Source organism: Phoenix dactylifera, chromosome 2, assembly GCF_009389715.1.
Source record: "Phoenix dactylifera cultivar Barhee BC4 chromosome 2, palm_55x_up_171113_PBpolish2nd_filt_p, whole genome shotgun sequence".
Taxonomy (NCBI): Eukaryota; Viridiplantae; Streptophyta; class Magnoliopsida; order Arecales; family Arecaceae; genus Phoenix; species Phoenix dactylifera.
Window position 1 is genome coordinate 27,470,330 of NC_052393.1, and position 20,697 is coordinate 27,491,026.

Here is a 20,697-nt window from a genome sequence, read left to right on the forward strand (position 1 = left end):
CAAAGCTATTATACAATGCTTATGTTGGTGTTTTCACTTGCTGCAGATTTTTTTTCTGTAGTGATTGCATCAGCTTTGGTGTAATATTATGTCTTAAAACTCTCGAATAGGTTCGGTCCATCCATTAGGAATAGTAAGCACCCTACTGGCTCCAGCTTTTGGTGTAATAATATGTCTTATGTTGGTGTTTTTACTATGTGCTTTCATGCACTCATTTATACAAACTTCCCAAGTACTAAAACTCTTAAGAAAGTAGATTGGTAGTTAAAATTGCATTTTCTAGCAGGAGCAGGCACCATATGTTAGGTCATACAAGCATATATACATTAATTGATCATATTTGTATGTGTGTTAGTGTCTGCAGGTGCACATGTGCTGTCTTCACTTTATTTTCAGTATGACTTTAGCATATAGTTGTGGCTTATGGATGAATGTCAAATCGCTCCACTATTCCTTGTCATCATTCCTCCTCAACTGGATCTTTTCCATGTCAGAGAGGACCTGAAAAGTTTTTCCTTAGTTACCTGTGCTTAACTTGTGACAAAAAGGTTGCTGTCCCCACTCGCCAGGAGGCAACATAGGTTTCATATTACGCTTGCATAAAATCGCTTAGCTAGAAATTCATTTCAGAGGGTTGACAACTGGTCGAGAAAATCATTTTAATCTTTCAGTATAACCTTCTTGACTTACAGCTGTGATCATCTTGTAGCTTAGCATACTCTTTTAGCTAGATGTGTAGATTTACTGTTCTTATGGGTGCACTACATGTTTCCTGTAAACAACAGTGATCGTGGAGTTCAATTTGTGCCAAAATCATATTGGTTGCAGATTTTGGTAAAAGGTTACGTAAACTGTAATAACCATTACCCCAGAATTTACACGATTAATAGATGTGACTTTGAAAACTAAAGACATTTATATTTTAGTACTGAAATCAGATGCAAATCCTTGTATGTTTCAAAAGACCCTTCTGGATAGAGTTCTTCATTATGATTTATTGACAATTTACCCTGTGCACAACTTGTAGTTTAGATCTTGACCTGAGTGATAATTAAATCTGTGTCATTTAAGGTTTTCTTCCCTGGCTTTTGACATTATAGCTAGTCTCTGTTTTTCTAACAATTTTAATATTTAAATCTTATTGTAGCTCTGTGATGGATCCATAGTGGCTTTTACTGTTCTACACAATGTGAATTGCAATCACGGTCTCATATATGTTACGTCTCAGGTGACTATTGTAACACCGTGCCTCTGAACTTTCTTAGTATATTCTTTTCTCAGGAAGACAAGTGACAGAAAATTGACCTAAAAGAAACTTTCTTGCTATAGGGTTATTTGAAAATTTGTCAGCTGCCATCTGTATTTAATTATGATAGCTATTGGCCAGTTCAAAAGGTGAGCTCTTATTTTTTTACTACACTAGCATAGACATTTTTACAGCAAGGGCTTGGCAAAATTCATACTCCTGTCTTTCACATCATGGTCAGGTTCCTTTGAGGGGCACCCCGCATCAAGTCACTTACTTTGCTGAAAAGAATCTATACCCACTTATCATATCTGTTCCTGTAAGTGATTCTACATCTCAGATAACTTTGTAATGATGCATTGCTTACTATGAGGTCTCTGGACTATTTAATTTAGCAACTACTGAAATCTGTTTATTAATTTAAATACAAATATTCTATTCTTCTTTATCAAATTGTCTTTAATGTTCTTTCCAAAAAAATGTCTTACTATTATCTAGTTGATAGTGCTAAAAAAATGTTGTTCTGATTAAAGCTACATTACCCTAATATGTTCCCAAGAATCCGGGGTCTTGGGAGGGGCGAACAGGGGATGGATTTAACATTTGACATTTTTTGTTACATAAAGTGGCTGCCCAACGACTTGATCCTGTGCCATTACACCTATTAGCCCAAGCCCTTACCATTGCACCAAGCAATAGCCCCTATGTTATATCTGATTACTTTATAAACATCATCTGCACAGTATTATATCTAGACAAGATTTTAGATTGTCCTTGATGTGAATAAACGTTTCACAAGCTACTGTGTTAATGAAGTCATTCTTGCATTGCCATGTGCATTAAGGGGTTGTTTGTTTAGTAGGTTTGAGGAGAGTATAAATTTTGAAAAAGATGGTTTTATTAGGTCTTGTAAATCCAAATGTTTGATAAGACACCAAAATGGGTTTTAGGCAAGGTTCGCTGTTTCGGTACCGGACCCCACATCGATGCCACACTAGCACAGTGTCAGTATAGTATGATATGAAATCTTTTTGGTGTCGCCACCCATATTGGATACCAGTGCCGAACCAGTACGGTACGGTCAAGGATCGCTGAATCGGTACCGATAGGCGTACCGGTTGGCACCGGTACCGGTTCGGATTGGTACCACTAGTTCGGCCTGGTTCACGAATCCAAAAGCCAAAAAAATTTGGAACCGGTACGGGCAAGTGCCGGTTTTTAATGCCGAACTGGATTGGTCAGAGCCGGTATCGGCCGGTACGAGCTGGTTCAGCATTTCTTAAGTATGGTATGCCCCGTACTTTCCGATTCGGGCCGGTACGGTGTACCATAGTTTTAGGTATAACAAATATCTCATGAAATCCAATATTTATATTTTATCAGGATCAAAGTTGTTAAAGTGGCCACCTAGGTGCATTGGCACTTCCGAGGCGCGTAATTTGGTTGAGTTGAACTTTACCTCTTTTAAGGGTTTATTTTTTGATTTGTCTTCTTTATTTAAGCCCCATAAGGGATATGTGGGAGGGTAGCGAGGGCTTCCAGCAACCTGCTAGTTGCTAGTGGGCTGATCGACGGGTACCACCAGGTCAGCCAATAATGACAAGTGGTAGTGGCGGTTTCAATGATCAGTATACCTCCTTTTCATTTAGCCATTCTTTCACCTTGTTTCCTAAATTTTTGCCTCTAGTCTGCTTCCCTCCTCCCGCTTCTCACTTGGTGTTGGCTACCTTGCTATGTTCTACAATTTGCTGGATGTTGTAGTAGCATTCTTCCTGCTTCTCTCCTTGTAGATTTTGGTCTTTGGACTTTTGAAGTTTGACAAATAAGTTCATGGCCCCATATATGATAAAATATATGGATGTAATATATGCATATGATTAAAATTATGCATAATAAAATCTTGGAGAACTTTCCTCCCCATTATCTATCATTTATACTCACTTATCATTAAGGGACTAGATAATATAATACTCACTTATAATAGATATCTGTTAATAAGTGATCATTATAGGATTATCTTCCTCTTGTGTTAGTTATAAGAGTCCTACTTATTATCCAAAATAGAGAAGCGTACAATATTTACTAATACGGGCATCCACATGGTGAGTGGAGAGGTCGACTTAGTAAATTTTCATTTCACATCACTAAATATTAGTAAATCTAATTCACTTTTTTTTCTTTTCTTTCTTAGTATATTTTCCTTGCATAGATATGACTATAACATTTTATTTACTAATTTATAAATATTGAAATCCACAGAATATTCTCACTAGGTTACTAAAAATTGTTGATTTCCATGTGGATATTGTTTGTTTCGATTCAAGTGCTTTTTTCTAGACAAAATGCATGCCTTCAAAGTCTACCCTTTAAGCTATCTTATGTGCAATGTCAGAAGACTTATATGCCAATAGATATAACACAACATAGAAAACTGTTCAACTTACTATAAACTTGTTAGAATACTAGCTTTGCGTGTTGTGGGGCATGATTTTTTCTCTTTTTCCAACCATTCTTGAAATGCAATATAATAATGTAATAAATTATAATAAGTAGAAGGTTTTAATAGCCTAATTTTTGTTACACATTAAGCAAAGAACTTTAGTGATGGTTGAGCAAAAACTCCCATCAAATATCTAAACTAATATAGTAATATCAGTTTGGATAAGTATAATACTGATTTATTTAAGTTGGATAATATTCTCAAGCAAAGTCCGCCGAATTGGTGTCGGGACCCATACCGGTTAGCGCCTGGTACTATTTGGACAGGTTCCGTGTCGTACCGAACCGGTATGGTAGGGTGTGCTAGGTTATGGACCGGCATCCATTTTTTTTGGAGTTTTCAAAAATATTTAATTGGTAATCACTATTTTTTAAACTTTTTCAATAATTTTAAGTCTAATTTAATGTTTCTATGATCCTGGTTTTAACCTAGATGATGCATCTTATTGCTTTAAAATGATATAAATCATAAAATGAACAACATAAAATATTCTCAAGTCAAGTAATGATGTAAAAATTTAAAAATAATATAATCAATTACATGTATTTAAAGTCCAACATACATACCGATATGTAAAATCGGGTCGAGTGGTGATGCCTCCTATAGATATCAGGATCATCAATATAGTCAAGAGGCATATCAGCCTACCCTTCTAACCAAGCGGCGTTATAGTCTTGTATGTTCATCCCATAAGGAATGTGCGCCGAATTATTCTCTGGCTGATAATACAGCCGTGGTGGGGCCCATCCGAATATGTTGTTAGCAAAATTTGACTGGTAAGATGCTTCGAGCTGCTTGTGGGTTAGACTGCTTGTGGCTGCGGGTAATAGGACCTAGTATACGACTCGAAATTTGATACATCTATGGATCCTACTCCACATGTGATGTCATCTGCAATTGCATCATATCCTCCTGAATGACCTCGAGGAGTCCGTCTTCTATATGCAATTATATCATCGCGGGCTCTATCAAATCATACACCGTGGTCCTTATCCTGTGTAGCATGCATAAACTGAGACTCACCGGTATCGAAGACCGCGCTACGGCTGTGTAATAAATAGTTCTCTCTTGTCCTCCAGTCTCTCTCTAGTTGGTAGATCTATGACCACCAGAATTGTCTTCACTACTGCTCCTGGTCTTTGAATCTAAGTGTACTGACTACTCGACATTCTCCATTGAGGCTGCAGGTGCCTTTTATTTTTCTTTTTTGTGTGCTGGGCAGCTGCTTTCTTACCCTTCGTGTCTCTCTTTACTTGGCTATGCTGGAAGGATGTGTCGCTCTCCTGATCGAGTCGACGGGATAGCCCACCTTGTTTAGCCTTGGATGTTCCCTCTGATAGCTTGAATTGATGTTGTAATTGGAGTATTTGGAGTATTTGGGAAGCGGAAGCGGCGAAGTGAGCCGCCGGTTTCAAAATGTTATTGGGAAGGCCTTCCCAACAGCCACCTAATGCTTTAAAAAGCCTCAGGTGCAGTCCACAGTGTCAACCCGATTCGAAACTGGGTTGACTGGTTACGAACCGGCTGGTTCGCACCGAGTCTGCACCAAATCTGCACCGAATCGACTGGTTCTGGCCTGTTCCAGCTGGTTCGGACACTTGCCGGTCGATTTCGATCGGTTTTGGCCGGCTCGGTAGAGGTTCTGGACGGTATGGGGTTGGAATAGAATGTATTAGGTGAACCGATCCGGTTTTTCCACCAGGTTGGTTCGGCACTGCCTGAACCAGGCTGAATTACTGCCTGAATCGGGTAGTTCGGCCCGGTTCGGCAGACCTTGTTCTCAAGGATCAATCATACTTGTAATACTTTCTTATAATAGATATCTTTTAATTAGTGATCATTATAGGCTTATCTTCCTCTTGTATCAGCTATAAGAGCAAATAACAACCATTATTTGCTACAAAATATATTATTTTATTAATTTAGTATTTAAATTATTCTTGTGATGACTATAATAATAGTAATAGATAATAATAAAAAAAATATGTTTTAATCACCTTTCACTTGGTGAAAATATTATTCCTCAAACTATACAATTTCTTTTGTGAGAAAATTGATGCAAAAAAAATTGAACTTTAAAAAATATTTAGTTAAAAAATGATTCAAATGAAAATAATTGTTGTTATTGACATCAAAACCAAATATTATAACACTAAATAATGTGTCAAAAATAAGAATTTTAGTTATCAAGAGGCAAGGTATTAAGATTTTATAAACTTATTAAGAGCAAAAAAGTTTCGATGAATCTGATCTGTTCTCATCGTGAGTGGGGAGTTTGATGAATGACTATTGTTAGTTTAGATATATAATAGACTATCCAAAATAAAGAACCATATTAAATAAGAGCTCTACTCATTATCCAAAATGAAGAATTATACCAATGACATTATTAATGTGGTCCAAAATAAAGAACCATATTAAATTGGAGCCCTATTTATTTTCCAAAAAGCAGAACTATATTAATAACATTATTGGTACAGGTGTCCATGTGGCATGAAGAGCTTGATACAAGCTGAACCTCTATTTTAGTTATATATAATAGATGCATTAATTAGTAGTACCTACTGAGAAAATAATGAGTTTATCTTCACTGCTTTAAAAGATTTACAGCAAACCTACAGCACATGATGAAGCATATCATCCAAGCCTCATTTCCTCAAAAAATTGACCCAAAAAATATATGATCTTTGTTAAGGCCTCTCTTGTATGCACAATAAACATTATATAATGGATTTAGGGTGTTATTGTACGCATTGGATTTATTGTTAGTCTTTCCATATAATATCTCCATAGTGTTGAATACATACTCTCAGCATATGAATATTCACAAATTTGAAAGTTTCTTATTACGATCTTGTACAGATGCTTATCGATTTAAAAAAATCTGCATGTGTTTGCTCCATCTTGACTCTAATAATTGTTGATGTAAATATGATTGTTTTGTTGCTGCTAAAACTATCTCTCTCTCTCTCTCTCTCTCTCTCTCTCTCTCTCTCTCTGTGCAAAACCAGTTGGCATTGTGGATTTATTTTTCTCAAATTTCATAATAATCTTCTTTTCATGTGCTTATGATATTCTTCTTGAGTGTTGCAACTGCAATTCATCACTATTTCCGCAGGTTGTAAGGCCTCTAAATCAAGTCCTTTCTTCTCTTGCTGATCAAGATATAGGCCATCAGACAGATCGTGAAAGTGTCAGTTCTGATGACCTGCAAAAGTTTTACAGTGTTGATGAATTTGAAGTCCGCATTTTGGAGCCAGAGAAATCTGGTGGGCATTGGGAAACAAGGGCTATTCTTCCGATGCAAACTTCTGAAAATGCTCTTACTGTTCGTGTGATTACATTATTTGTATGTTTCTAGACTCTCTACATAAGATCTTATTTGTGTCTTTGGGGTTGTTGGGGAAGATAGGATATTGAGTAATTAGAGAAAAGAAATGATGCCACTTATTATATATTTTATGTTTGATTTTGATGCTGGACTGATCTTGTTTTACTGCAAGAGTTCTTATTCTTAATTTTTCATTGCCTTGTAAACTTTAGAATACAACAACAAGGGAAAATGAAAGTCTTTTGGCCATTGGGACAGCTTATGTGCAAGGGGAGGATGTAGCTGCTCGAGGCAGAGTGCTGCTGTATTCTTTTAGCAAAAATTCTGAGAATTCCCAGAATCTGGTATAACTTATTTAATTATATTATTATTTTTTTTTGTTGTCAAAATAACAGTTGCTGCTTAGCAATTTATTTTATTCCCATTTTGGCCTCCATTATATTATTATTTTATTCCCTGCAATACATCTTAGCAGGTTTTAGAGGTTTACTCTAAGGAGTTGAAGGGAGCTGTCTCAGCTTTAGCAGCTCTTCAAGGTCACTTACTGATAGCATCTGGCCCAAAAATTACCTTGCACAAGTGGACTGGTTCCGAGCTGAATGGGGTTGCATTCTATGATGCTCCTCTACATGTTGTGAGCTTGAACATTGTGAGTATTTTTGTCCCATGGCCATACAATTTATACTTTCTAGATTATTCAGAAATGTGGTTGGTTGATACATTTATCACCATTGTTGCATATAATCATGGGAATAAGAAGAAAAAGGAAAGAGAGAAAGGAAGGGTGAAGAAAAGAATGTAAGTAAACAGGTAAAGAAAGAAAAAGAAAATAGAAAGAAAGAAGGGAAGGAAAGAAGAAGAAAAGGAAAGATAAATGTACATAAAGACACCAATACACAAACATGGATCTCTAATCACAGACAACAGACTTTCCAGTAGTAACTTTTCTGAATCTTTCTTTTGATCGGATCAGTTAACTGTCCTTATGGGGGTGAGGTAGCTTATGGACCAACAAAAGTTTTTTAGTCAGTGGACTTCCTTAGAGAAGTAGTTGGAGAAATGATTGATCAAGAAGAATAATTTAAAGACAATAATTTAGGGAAATGATTTATGTACTAATCAATTCTGTCTTTAAAAATCTGTCATCTCATTACTATATAACAAATCATGTATAAAATTATCTAAATCAAATGAAGCAGCATTACTTAAAAAACTTCCTGTCCTTATTTTTCACTAGCTATTATTTACAATATGTGAACTAATAATTGCATTGGGCTTCTCAAGGGAGTGGAAGGAATGTAGAATTCCATCATATATTGGATTGTCATGTTATATAGTTAAGGGTGTTTGCTTCTAATGCTTTAATGGTTCCAAATTTATTTATGCATCAGTGCAAGATTTATTTGATGTCAAGATATAAGTGGAATTATTTGATGTTGAGTCGTGCGTGAACTAGGCCAATCTAGTTAATTTTCAGATACACAATTTAGGATCATGGCCCAATTTATAGGCTTATTAGCTTGGTCCAATTTCTAGTTTAAACTAATATGATGGAATAAGGTAAGGTCAATTTTCTTTGAGACCTCAAATTATATTAGAGCTTTTTGAGTTATCTCTAGGATGAGTAAATTTTCTTTTGGATGCTGAAATGATCTGGTACGGCATTTGGATACAGCACATTCCATCAGATCCACAGTTGCAAAATTTGGCTCAGCTCCTATTAAGAAGGAAAGGAGAGAAAGGAAGGGAAGAAGAAGACAAAGGAAAGAAAGAAAGGAAGGGAGAAGAAAAAGAAAGGAAAGAAAGAAGAAAAAGTAACAAGAGAAAGGAAGAGAAAACAAAAGTAAAGTAAGGAAAAAACGAAGAAAAAAGGAAAGAAAAAAAGAAGAGTGGAAGGGAAAAAGGGTAAGAGGTCCAAACCAGGACAAACAGGGTCGAACCGAGCAGAACTGCCCGATTCTGCTCGGTTTGGGAGGTCCACCCCTCTTTCCAATCTGAACCACCAAACTGTCCCGATAACCTACCGGTTCGGCTCGGTATGCCCCAAATTGGGCATGTTCAAGATGGTTCATCTTACCTTGCCTATACCTAATATTTTAAAGTTGTGTTTTTCCATGTAAGTTTCTCCAAGTAAATATCTAAAGCTTAGTTTTTTACCCAAAAAATGGAAAATGTAAAGCTTCGTGTTTGGAAGTCTCAGTTTCAAAGTATTCTCCATGTTACCTTCCAAGAATGAATGGAAATCCATTTAAGCTTGCATGCTGTTGGTATGAGATACTAGATAGAGAATTGTTGGGGTTATATATAATTTTGCTGCTAGGAGAGAAAAAAGTAGCATGATGATACTAGCATATCTAACAGCTGTGCATAGATAGTAGTATGTTTCTTGAAGTCAATTCAGAGAATCACTCAAGTGAAACTATGTTATAGACTTGGTCATGCATAGTTTTTTTGTTATCTATATACTTGAGGTTGCTATTGATTATTAATTCATTTCTTGAAAGTTGGGTGCAAGACTTTTTATGATTCTATAATTCAAATGATGGATCAAACTTGTGCTTGTGAAGACTGAGGTAGATAAAAGATGGATGTAAAATTTGGAATAGTTTAATGATATACATTATTAGAATGGAGGCTTAAGCAGAGATAAAGATGAAATCTTTGATCTAGGTTTCAGCACTTGTTTCAGCAATTTTACGCATGCAAACTTGCATGTGCATACAAGTAGACTTGCCCATGCATATGCATGCACACACAGGCATGAAGTTTAAGTTGTTACCATTCTAGGTGATAAGGGGTGTACTGTATAGGCCTGATAGGGTAGCAGCAAGGTTTTAATATCAATATCAGGGCTAGTAACGGTTTTGGCTGGAACTGATACTGCTCCTTCCTGTACCTTTTATGGTAAAAGGCTTCATAACGGTCCCATACTAGAATGCCCAGAAACTTTTTTCTTTTTTAAAAGTGTTTTTTTATTTCTATGCATACTAAGGGTCATTGATCAATCAACTAGCAATATTTAGAAGTGGAAAATGGCAAATATAGTATAATGCAGGGTTTGCCATGCTGGGCCGAACCGGACGGTACACCCCGTATCATACCGTTTCAGTATCAGTACCTAGTACGGGAGGCAACCGGCATTCGGTACACCGAAAAGACTCCATATTGTACCAACACAGCGCTAATGTGGCACTAGTATGGGATTTGGTATCGAGACGGCAAACCTTAGTTATGAAGAAAATGTACTTTATAATGTTATAAAAGGAAAATACAATGGTCAAGAAACTAGCAGTAGAGCTAAGCCTCTTACGAAATGCCTAAGGGCGCCTTATGACACCCAGTTTGCCCCCTTGTTCCTGCACATTTTTTCAGAAAAATTTTGAAGTTGTTAGGATGCCTTGGGTACTGGTCAAACCGGTCTCGGTAGTGGGTGGTATCGACTGGTTTCAGCCAGGACACATGGTAGATGCATCGCACCAGCTAGGTCAGGTTTCTATACCAGTCGGTACCGGCTGGTATCGACCCAATCCAATCGGAATGCCCCAACTTAACCTATTTTGGTGACTTGGTGGCATCTGGATACCCATTTAGCTAAACAGTATGATACCAATTGTACTGCCTTGTTTTGGCGGTATTAAAACTGTGGGTTGTAGTACTGTTGAGAGAGTTGATATACCCCCCTATACTGACACATTATGCCATCTATTATGCCAGCTTCAATAGTGTACCCAGTGTCAGTATGGGATTATGATGTACCATACCAGAAAGGTATTGGTTTGGTGCCTCATACCAAGACCTAAAACATCTCACCCGTCGCATGTATTATTGGACAAAAACACAGACATACACAATTTCGTGACATAATTTCTTATTTGTTTGATTATATCTATGGTCGTAATCAAGAACATTTTTGTAATGGCGATGAGTGTATATGCCTTTTGAAGGGGAAAGAAAAGCTAAAATATCACTTAATCTGTTCAGGCTGGTTAAGGGCCACCATAATATACGTAAAATGTTGCAATATGTTGACCTTTATACACTTTTATGGAAACTGTAGAAAGATCTGTTTCAGACATACTAAGATATGAGGTTTAGGTTTTACTAGTCATATTAAAGTATTTTCGTTAGTTTAGGACACTTTCTCAATCATGCATTGAAGTGCAACAAATCAATTGAAAAAATCAGGCATCCCATATAAAGAGGACCAGGAATGATGCTCTCATGGTCATCTACATCTACAAATAATATATAATTTGAAAAACAAAAATCAAATGGGATAAGGTGCCTGTAATACAATGTGGACAAAATCTAATGGATATTCTTCCCAGAAATTTTGTATCAGAATAATAATTAACTACTTTTTTCTTTTGATGGTTATCACATCTTTTTCTTCTAACAGACAGTTTGATCAGGAGGATTTCTTCATTTTGATGATAGAAAACAGTAGGTAATCTGGAAGAGGTCACAGGGCATAATGTTTGGTAGAAAATATAAAATTATTAAACTTATAGAAGACTTCCAAATTAAGTCTGATTTATTCTTATTACTTGGTTTTCTATGAACATCTAAGGACAGCATGATCGTAAAGTCAGAGCAATTCAGCTGCAGAGTGATCCTTTTTTTAGTTTATTTTAGGTTGCTTTAATTTAGACATTTATTTGATAAAGAAGTGATCCCATCATCTAAGCTGATCATTTTTTTGATTAGAAGGTTAACTTTCTACCCGTCCAAGCTAATATTGGCATTTTTTTAGGCATTATTATCAGAATATTCTTAGTCTATAACTGTGGCTCACAACCATTCATATTTGTGGTATGTGCCCTGAACTTTCAAGCATGTCAATACCGGTTTGTGCTTGTACTTTGGGAGTAGCAACAATCATTTGCTAATGACCTGTGAAGTGTTAGATGCCCGAGTAAAATTGATCAGTTTTGTCTTTTTGTTATTGTTGAGGACCTCCATTCCTAAGGAAGTAATTAAAACATCTTTTATTCTAAGAATGAGGTTATAACTTATAATTGTTCCAGGTCAAAAACTTTATCCTCTTGGGCGACATCCACAAAAGCATATACTTTCTGAATTGGAAAGAGCAAGGTGCTCAATTGAGCTTGCTGGCTAAGGATTTTGGCACTCTTGATTGTTATGCAACTGAATTTCTGATTGATGGGAGTACATTGAGTCTTGTAGTTTCAGATGATCAGAAAAACATTCAGGTGACTGCCTACTTCTATGAATCATGCTTTGCTTGATTTGGACAAAAATTCTCATATGATTTGCTTATTAGTTTTTTACTTGTTTACCATGTTGCCATTTGCATCTTAATGTCAGAATGGATATCTTCTATAAAGATTGCCATGTTTTAGTTATAATTATCTCATGCATTTGATTTCCTTGCGTTGGATTTGGTTAAGCATCATAAAAAAGTGCTGGATAATGTTCTTGCTAGAGGTAGAGATAGATATGATTGGTTAGACTTGAGCTAGAAATTGGTGAAAAAATTATTAAGTTTTTCTAAATTGAGACTCGATCTAGATCTACAGGTCTCATTTATCCTTATTATTTGATGTTTACAAATGTTTAATGGTAGAACCAAGGTCTCCAAAATTGGTTCTATGACTTGTACCGTTAGGTACTGGTTCCATACATTTCAATACCATACTGACACATGGTATGCAAGATGTATACCAGTCAATGTCTGCCGAACCGGTACTGGTAGGCATACCGGTGGCCTACCGAACCGGTTTGGTACCGGTTCAGGCCGTACCATACCAGTACCACTGGTTCGGACGGATTTCGGCTACAGCGCGCGCACGCTGTGGTCACTGAAGGCATACCGGTGCAATCCGGTCCGGTTAGTGACCGGACTGGTCCGGTACGTGCTGAGCCGGCTGGTACAGGCTAGTTTAGCATACCATGGTACCAGTAAGGTATAGATTTAACTAAAGATTATTTTGTCTTTTTATTTTTTTGAGTTTTTTTGGCTTTAGTTTTAAGATGCAAGAACTCAAATTTAGGGTTTTTATGTTTTGCTTGTATGTTTAATCTCTTTTTGCTCTCTAGTGGTTTCAGGATATAGATTGTGAATGTTGTGTCCTATTCATCTAGTAATCTGTATGACTCAAATAGCCACCCTAATACCGATGCTCGATCTAATATTGGGCTGGCAGTCCCATTGTAGGAAGATGGAGGCGGCAAACTATAACCTGTAATATGGGTAAGGCTATGGAGGATCATAACCACTCGAATTTGATACCTTAGATGAAAGGTATGTGTACAATTTGTGTGGAATAGTATTTGGTGTATGTTGATGTTCCCAAGTATTCGGCGAATCTTAGGATATCTAGGGTTCCTTCTCCATGTGCCATGTCATCAACTGTATCAATGCCTTGTCCAGAACCTTACATGATGTTGTATTCTTGTAGCCTTGTGGTTTGCATTCTGCATGACACAGAGTGAAATAGGAATTGCCAATGAATGGGCTTACACCAATGGCTTTGAGTCACAGACAACCCTGTCCAATCGACTGCTATCTCCCTCACCACCAAATCGATCATCGCTACTCGTACCGCTAGATGTTCTGGGCAACCAATCATTTGAGGGCTCAACAGTCTCAAAATTTGAGTGAACCGATTCCTCATCAACCCTCTCTAATGGATTTGCAATTGTCTTTCCCTCTCTTTTTTTTTTGGTTCTGAGTGGATGTTTGGGGCATCACCTTCTTTTCCTTGTCGGCCCACTGAAATGACTCAACTGGGTGGCTTGATTAGGCCCACCACCTTGACTAGCCTGTGGACCGCGGTGACCTCTCCTCATCATCTCCTTGTCATATCTGTAGCTTGAGGTCTCAGACATAAGAGTCAAGCTTTGATCCTTACCAGCTCTTCCTTTTCATATTAATACAATTATTAATCATCATTTACTTAAAGCATCAATTATAACTTTTTACTACATATGCATAAAAGCATAAAACCAGGTATACAATTTATAAATATGATGAAAAACATAATACAAGTGAATGTAAATATAAGAAAAAGAATAAATACCTTGGTTTTTGGTCATGGAATCAATGCTAAAGGGAATAGTTAGTGGCACATTTGATCTCTAGTTAACTAAAAAGTTTGAGAAAACAATCCATTTGATTCCCTCCAAATTTGTCTGTTGACCTTAGCTATAAAAAAAGGAGAAATTATAAATAAAAAAAGGCTTTACAAGTACAAATGAAATTGTCTCAAGGCTTGAACAATTTCTTCAATGCGACCCTATAAGTATAAGCCATGATTATCTATTTTTTTTTGCAGTATGAATGATTATCTCTTAATCATAAGATCAATTGGAACTATTTTTTTTTATAAAAAAAAATGTCATGCACCTGTATTTGGCAATTAATCTTAAGCTAGAGTTGATAAGTTACAACCCTCTATTATAAATGAACCTCTTTATAGGACACATCAAATGGATTTCTTCAGATCTCAAACTTACTGAGCTCGCAGCAGCTCACATAGTTGCAGAACCAGTTTCCTTGCTACCAAAATATGTTAAAATACACTAAAAGATGTTATCTTGTGGTTGATGGAGATTAGATTGAGTTCTGATCCTTCACAATACACAAACACAGTGCGAGAGACAGATGGAGGGAGAGGTAGCTTTACCTCAAGGTGGTGCCTCTCCTCTAGTCCTCCAGCCATATGCCTATATCTTAAACTTGTAGACAGGGCGATAGGGGTAGATAACCAGCAAGAGAGAGGATCTCAAGAGCAAGAGGAAGGGTATGAAGGCTCTCCACCCCTGTACATGGGACGGTATGGCTAACTCTGGCTGAAATGTGTCATAGAGAATGAGGTATTTAAGCACAAACATAGCAGGACCTAAGTAATAGTGGAACTTCCTTTAGTTGTGAAAAAATGTCACTTTGTAGAGTGTCTCAACTCAAGTCTGAACTATTGGTAGTTTAAAGCAATGGTTTCTTCAGTGCTTTTGATAAAAATCCATCCTTACTCTCCATGTCTGATGATATTATGCCCCAAGAAATAGAAAGAAGGGTGGTTGCTTAATTATATTGGGCAGCATTTCCCACTTGGCTAATCTTAAGCAGGTTGTAGCCACCCTAGGTGGTCTCCTGTGTTTTATCCCACTTTATGGGGTGCAATAGCCCAATATATAGGCTGTGGTCCTCTCATGTTAGATGTGTTTCACATGTACCGGCTATTTTATGAGCATACAATCTACAAAGCAATATGCAAGTGGTCTTCACAATATTTTGTTTATCTGGGAAATTTAATGATTAATCGGTAGTATTTTGATTAGAAGATCAAAGCTAATGAATGCCAGCTGAATACTGTACAGTCAGCCATTATCATTGCTTCTTCGATCCATGTGGAACCTTGTTGTATTTCTATATCTCCAAGCAAGTGTAAGTTTGAATTATTTATGTATTTGAGATTGTTGCCTGCCTTTACTTTTAATTGGAGTTCTAGAAATTGATGTGAGATTCTGATTGCTTGTCTTTAAATTAAAAAAAAAAAAAAAAAGATTGTTGTAATGTACAGCCTACAATATTTTGCACTTCAAATCACAACTGAGTCAACAAATTCTTTTGCTTACTCCAAAGAAGGCAAGCAATAATGCAGCAAGTAAAAACAATACTTTAAAACAATAATCTCATGGTGATCTTTCCATATCAATCAGATAGCCCTCTTTCCACGTGGTAATTTAAATTTGCCTTTAAATGCAGATCTTCTATTATGCGCCAAAAATGCTGGAAAGTTGGAAAGGGCAGAAGCTTCTATGTAGGGCAGAATTTCATGCTGGAGCCCATGTAACAAAGTTCTTGCGGTTGCAGATGCTCCCCACCTCTGCTGATCGAACCACTGCAGCAACTGGATCTGACAAAACCAATCGATTTGCTCTTTTGTTCGGCACACTAGATGGGAGCATTGGTTGCATTGCACCTCTAGATGAGCTCACTTTCCGCAGGCTTCAGACCCTACAGAGGAAGCTAGTAGATGCTGTTCCTCATGTATGTGGTCTAAACCCTAGATCATTCCGACAGTTCCGTGCAAATGGAAAGGCACATCGTCCTGGCCCTGACAATATGGTAGATTGTGAGCTTCTTTCCCAGTAAGTACAGTTTTCGGTCTTTCATGCCTATTACAAAGTATGTAGTTCACTTTATATTTTCGTTTCATGAACCATATCTCTTAAAATGCTGTCGGGGAGAAGCAATTAATCATGACTATTATTTTTTTGGTGTTGCTATTTGTATGATTCGTTTGTCTTGCTATTCCAAATTCGGGAATATTCAAGGTAACACTGGTGTATTCGTAAAGGCATTTTAGCTATGGCCTTTATAGACACTTAACTTGATTACAGCTATTTGCTTAGTTGAGGACCTACAGCATATTGTTCTTCTTCAAAATATAGGTTAACATGAACCAGTCCTCTAACTATCGCTAGATCAAGGAAACAAGACAATAGCCCAGTGGTTGCATCTCTCCTGTTGAGGGGAAGATCCAACATACTGTGTTTCCCAAATGTTTGAAATCGGTAATTCATCAATCATTACTATGAAATGCATGTTATAGTATGATTGATTCAGCTTGTTACATATACTCAGCTTGTTACAGATGCTCTCTTCATCTGCTTATCATATGCCTATATTTTAACTATTTCTTGTTTTGTACTTACTCTTATATCTTTAAGTGGAAAATATTGTTGGTCTTTTCAGTCACAAAATTGGTGGCTTGTACAGAAAGTGCTATCTGCTAACATAATTGTGTTATTGGGAAACATGAATGCAAACTTCTCTTTATGGCAAAAAATAAAATAAGCAAACTTAACAGGCTTTTGATTCTTAGTGGATCGTCAATGGCATTCAGCCTTTTTGAAACTAGTACGGTGGATAGTTCGATCAAGGTCTCCCAGTTGCCAGTAGAGTTTGGCATTGGATGTCAGCAAGGTAGGTTAGACTAGTGGGACTTTTGATTTAGACAGGGTCAAGTAGTGGCTGAACTGGCTGATAGTGCTAACAAAAGTAGGCCTAACTGATGTCTAGAGTGTCAAGCATATAAGATATGTAGCGCGATTACATAACTATGACTCCTTTTCTGCCGATGAAGGCTAGTGATAGACAATTGATTCCACCTGATAGTAAGAATGCACAGAGAAAACTGCAATATTACCTGTGTTATTGCCTTATTAAAATATTTCATTATTCTTACTACTAAATCAAACAGTTAGTTGTTTCTTAGGAATTTCAACCTTAACCAACCCTGTTCACACATGTATGTGGATCGACCTGGATTAGAAGTATAGTTGATTAAGGATTCAGAGAAGTCTATGACTGGATAAGATAGATGTCAGATCTTCAGAGTTAATGCTGAAACATCTAAAGATGGAACCTTTAGGGAAGAGAGGGGATAACTGTAAAACATTGAAGGCCTGCTACAAACTACCTGGTTGATTAAGCACCTAACATTCATGAAACTACAGAGCAACTCTATGTGGATTCTGATTTAAAAACTCTAGATTAAGACAATAAGAAGCAAGTCCTATATGGGGAACAACGTTCATGTTTGATGTTGTGTTATTTGCTGTAGAAAGATAATGCCTATTCTATTATCAAAATTTCTTTGTTAATCAACATGACTTAATCATCCAATTTTCGTATGTATTGCAGTTATGAAATGCTACCACTGGATGAACAGCTAGAGATTGCTCAGCAAATTGGAACTACCCGTTCACAAATTCTTTCCAACTTAAATGATCTATCACTTGGAACGAGTTTCCTGTGACAACAGCGGTGACTTTCTTATCTCAATTATCTACCAAATCTGGGCTTTTGGCGGAACATTGCTAGCACTCAATGGGGATGCTGTCTTCTTTTTTTTGGGGGGTACATAATGGGGATGATGTCTTCAACCCTAAACCCGATATAGCATCTGTGCTGAACCACCCCCAGCACAGGCAGATGTCATTTCATCAACAGCAAACTGCCTTTTAACCTGGATGTGTGCTATGAGATGTGACACTAGATATGGCATATGGAGTGGATGATGCACCTATTCAGCAGTTTTAACTAAATGAAGCTGGATGGTGGAAACAATAAACCTGGCAATGAGCTGATGACGTGTTGCAGGCTGCAACTACATGTGCAGATGTGCTTTCACGCCCTTTGTCCTGCCACTTGCTGTCTAAACAGACACTAGTAGTTATTCTGAAACCTTTGTTTATTATGTCTACTTGAGCTCACAAATAGCTCATAGCTCATGACTTGTACCATTTGTCGGTCAGAAAGTCAGTGTATTATATCATTGATTGGTATTCTCTAGTACTTGCAATGAGATCAATGTGAAAACATTTCAAGCATGAATTCTTTCTTTGATAGAACTTTCAAGTATTAGTTCTGTATTGCGGATACAAGATTGTAAAATACATTGAAGGAAAAAGAACAGGGCTATAATGGAGTATTCCTGAATCTGTTTTTGTGTTATTTTTGCATATTCATTCAATGAAGGTTCAAGGGTTCCTGAACAATATGGCATGGTTCATAATTCATAGATATCCTGCCTCTTTAATAATCTATGAATTTAGAAGCAAAACTAACCAGCTTGTCCTTTTCCTTTTGTTAAATTTTAGAATAAGACTATTTATCTTATATATAAGATCAATTTCTGATCATTTTTAAGTTTTTTTTTCTTCTTAAGTTTCACAACTTTTTGCTTCTAGTATCACACCATTGCATTCTAGTTTGCTGGAAGGCCTACAAAAGCAACTGAAGAAAAGCAAAAACAAGTGCTACATGTCATTTCACTTGCCTAATATCAGATTTTATTGTGTTAGGCAAATGGAGTCTGTAATTTTTTTATAGTTCTAGAAGTCGAATTTGAGAATTAGTGTAAAATAAATATCTGAATTTTAAAACATTGGATGTTATTTGATCGATCAAATATGCCTATAGCTCATGAATCAGTTGTTCTGGAAAATGCGTACTTCTTGTCATCCAAAACAGAAGTTTTAAACAGCATGATACATTACTTTGATCGGTATGTGTATTAGAGGAAACTGAAACAGTTGGAATATGAGTTCTATGTTTTAAATTTCTAGGTGAAGATCAATGGTTTGGATTCTCAGTTTATAAAGCATACAATTTTTATTTAGCACAGTAGATCTATTGCTCATTTTTGAATGAGTTGATGCACAAGGGATCTACAAGACATGATTTTTGGATTATAAGCATATTAGATATAGTTGATCTTAACCACCGTATCTTACCCGATGGTTTAGATCTTATTTTTAATGCCCCATGTTCCAATTTGACCAGATCGAATTTTACCTCAAATCTGGCCGGTCTTGCTGTACTCTCAAATACAAGATGGAGAGGAGATTTTTCTGGATTTCAAGGAGGGGTCTGCAAAATGAAAATATAAAATACGGGATATGATCTGTATGGTCTACAAACAAAAATGTTATACATTTTGAAGACATCCTATGCATCAAGTCTTCCCAAAAAATGACTTCATGCATAGGCAAGGAGACTCCCAATCATGTAAATTTTTATTTATAAGCATCTTAAACTTCATAGACCATATGTAAAGATTTTTGGTCTTGTCTGATATTGCTTTTATTTCTTATTTTTATTTTTAATAACAAACTCATAGAAACAAAACAAAAAAAAAATGATACTATTATTTTCATTTTCTATTTTTCATAAATCATCTTATTATTTTTTTAAAAAAGATATTTTTATTTTTATTATTTTCAAAAATAAGTAATTGATTTCTTTATCACCACCACTAACACTTCATTACCGCCACTATCACTACCATCATCATTATCACCACTACCACTATCGCCACTGTCATCTCCACTACTATCATTGTTGCCATTGTCGCCACAATTGTCTCCACCACTACTATTATTGTAGTCGCAGCCATCATTTTCACCACCACCGTCACCACCATCACCACATTACCATTGTCGCTCTTGACACCACTACTGCTACAGCCTTCTCCACTATCTACATTAGACTACACACCACGGACACACACTTAGAGTAAACAAGTTAGGCCACTCACTAAAAGTTACATTTTTGTTAAAAGGTTTAATAATTCAAAATCAATAGTACTCTATCTAAATTGGAGATTCAAAATGTTGATTGTGATCTACAAAATTGAAAATGTCTAGAGCTCAGAATCATATGTTTTGGTGGTTTATAAGTTACACACATCAAGTAGTTGCAAAAATAGATTCTTTTGATGACATGAGACAATGTTTTATAGCTTTTGTTATGATGTAAGTATTAAAACCTACCTGAATTTTGACAATGTGTTCAAGAATGCTTAGATCAATGTGTGATTTTAACTCTGGGTACTCCGTCATACATTTTATTACACTGTTAAAATTAATACTCCACAGTTCTGCATCCACTTGATGCATGGATAGAGATTTCCAGAACATATGTTTTTGTGATTGCAGGGCATTTTTAGTAGTTTGGACATGATTGATGGTTTAGAACTCAAACTTTGGTGGACCATCATTTATTTGTAGATCATTAAATATTTTATCAACGTTCTAAGCAATTAGTGCATAGTCCAACTCTCTCTTTCTGTGTGTGCTTGTGTA

The 20,697-nt window shown here is 36.4% G+C and overlaps 1 protein-coding gene across 4 annotated transcripts in view; it reads left to right on the forward strand.

The window, feature by feature from the left end:
* The window catches only part of LOC103708691 (cleavage and polyadenylation specificity factor subunit 1), a 78,813-nt gene extending 60,248 nt beyond the window's left edge, over window positions 1-18,565 (forward strand). Inside the window, exons 18-26 of one of the 4 annotated variants that reach the window (XM_008793741.4) lie at window positions 1,148-1,228; window positions 1,330-1,395; window positions 1,488-1,565; window positions 6,865-7,095; window positions 7,290-7,421; window positions 7,550-7,726; window positions 12,105-12,290; window positions 15,809-16,194; window positions 17,753-18,565. In XM_008793741.4, coding sequence (XP_008791963.2) covers window positions 1,148-1,228; window positions 1,330-1,395; window positions 1,488-1,565; window positions 6,865-7,095; window positions 7,290-7,421; window positions 7,550-7,726; window positions 12,105-12,290; window positions 15,809-16,194; window positions 17,753-17,867 — 1,452 coding nt within the window. In that variant the 3' untranslated portion in view covers window positions 17,868-18,565. Of the gene's footprint in view, window positions 1-1,147; window positions 1,229-1,329; window positions 1,396-1,487; window positions 1,566-6,864; window positions 7,096-7,289; window positions 7,422-7,549; window positions 7,727-12,104; window positions 12,291-15,808; window positions 16,195-17,752 lie in introns of those variants that run through there. The other 3 variants (XM_008793742.4, XR_005510775.1, XR_005510776.1) reach the window with 3 other exon arrangements.
* The last annotated feature ends 2,132 nt before the right edge of the window (window positions 18,566-20,697 follow it).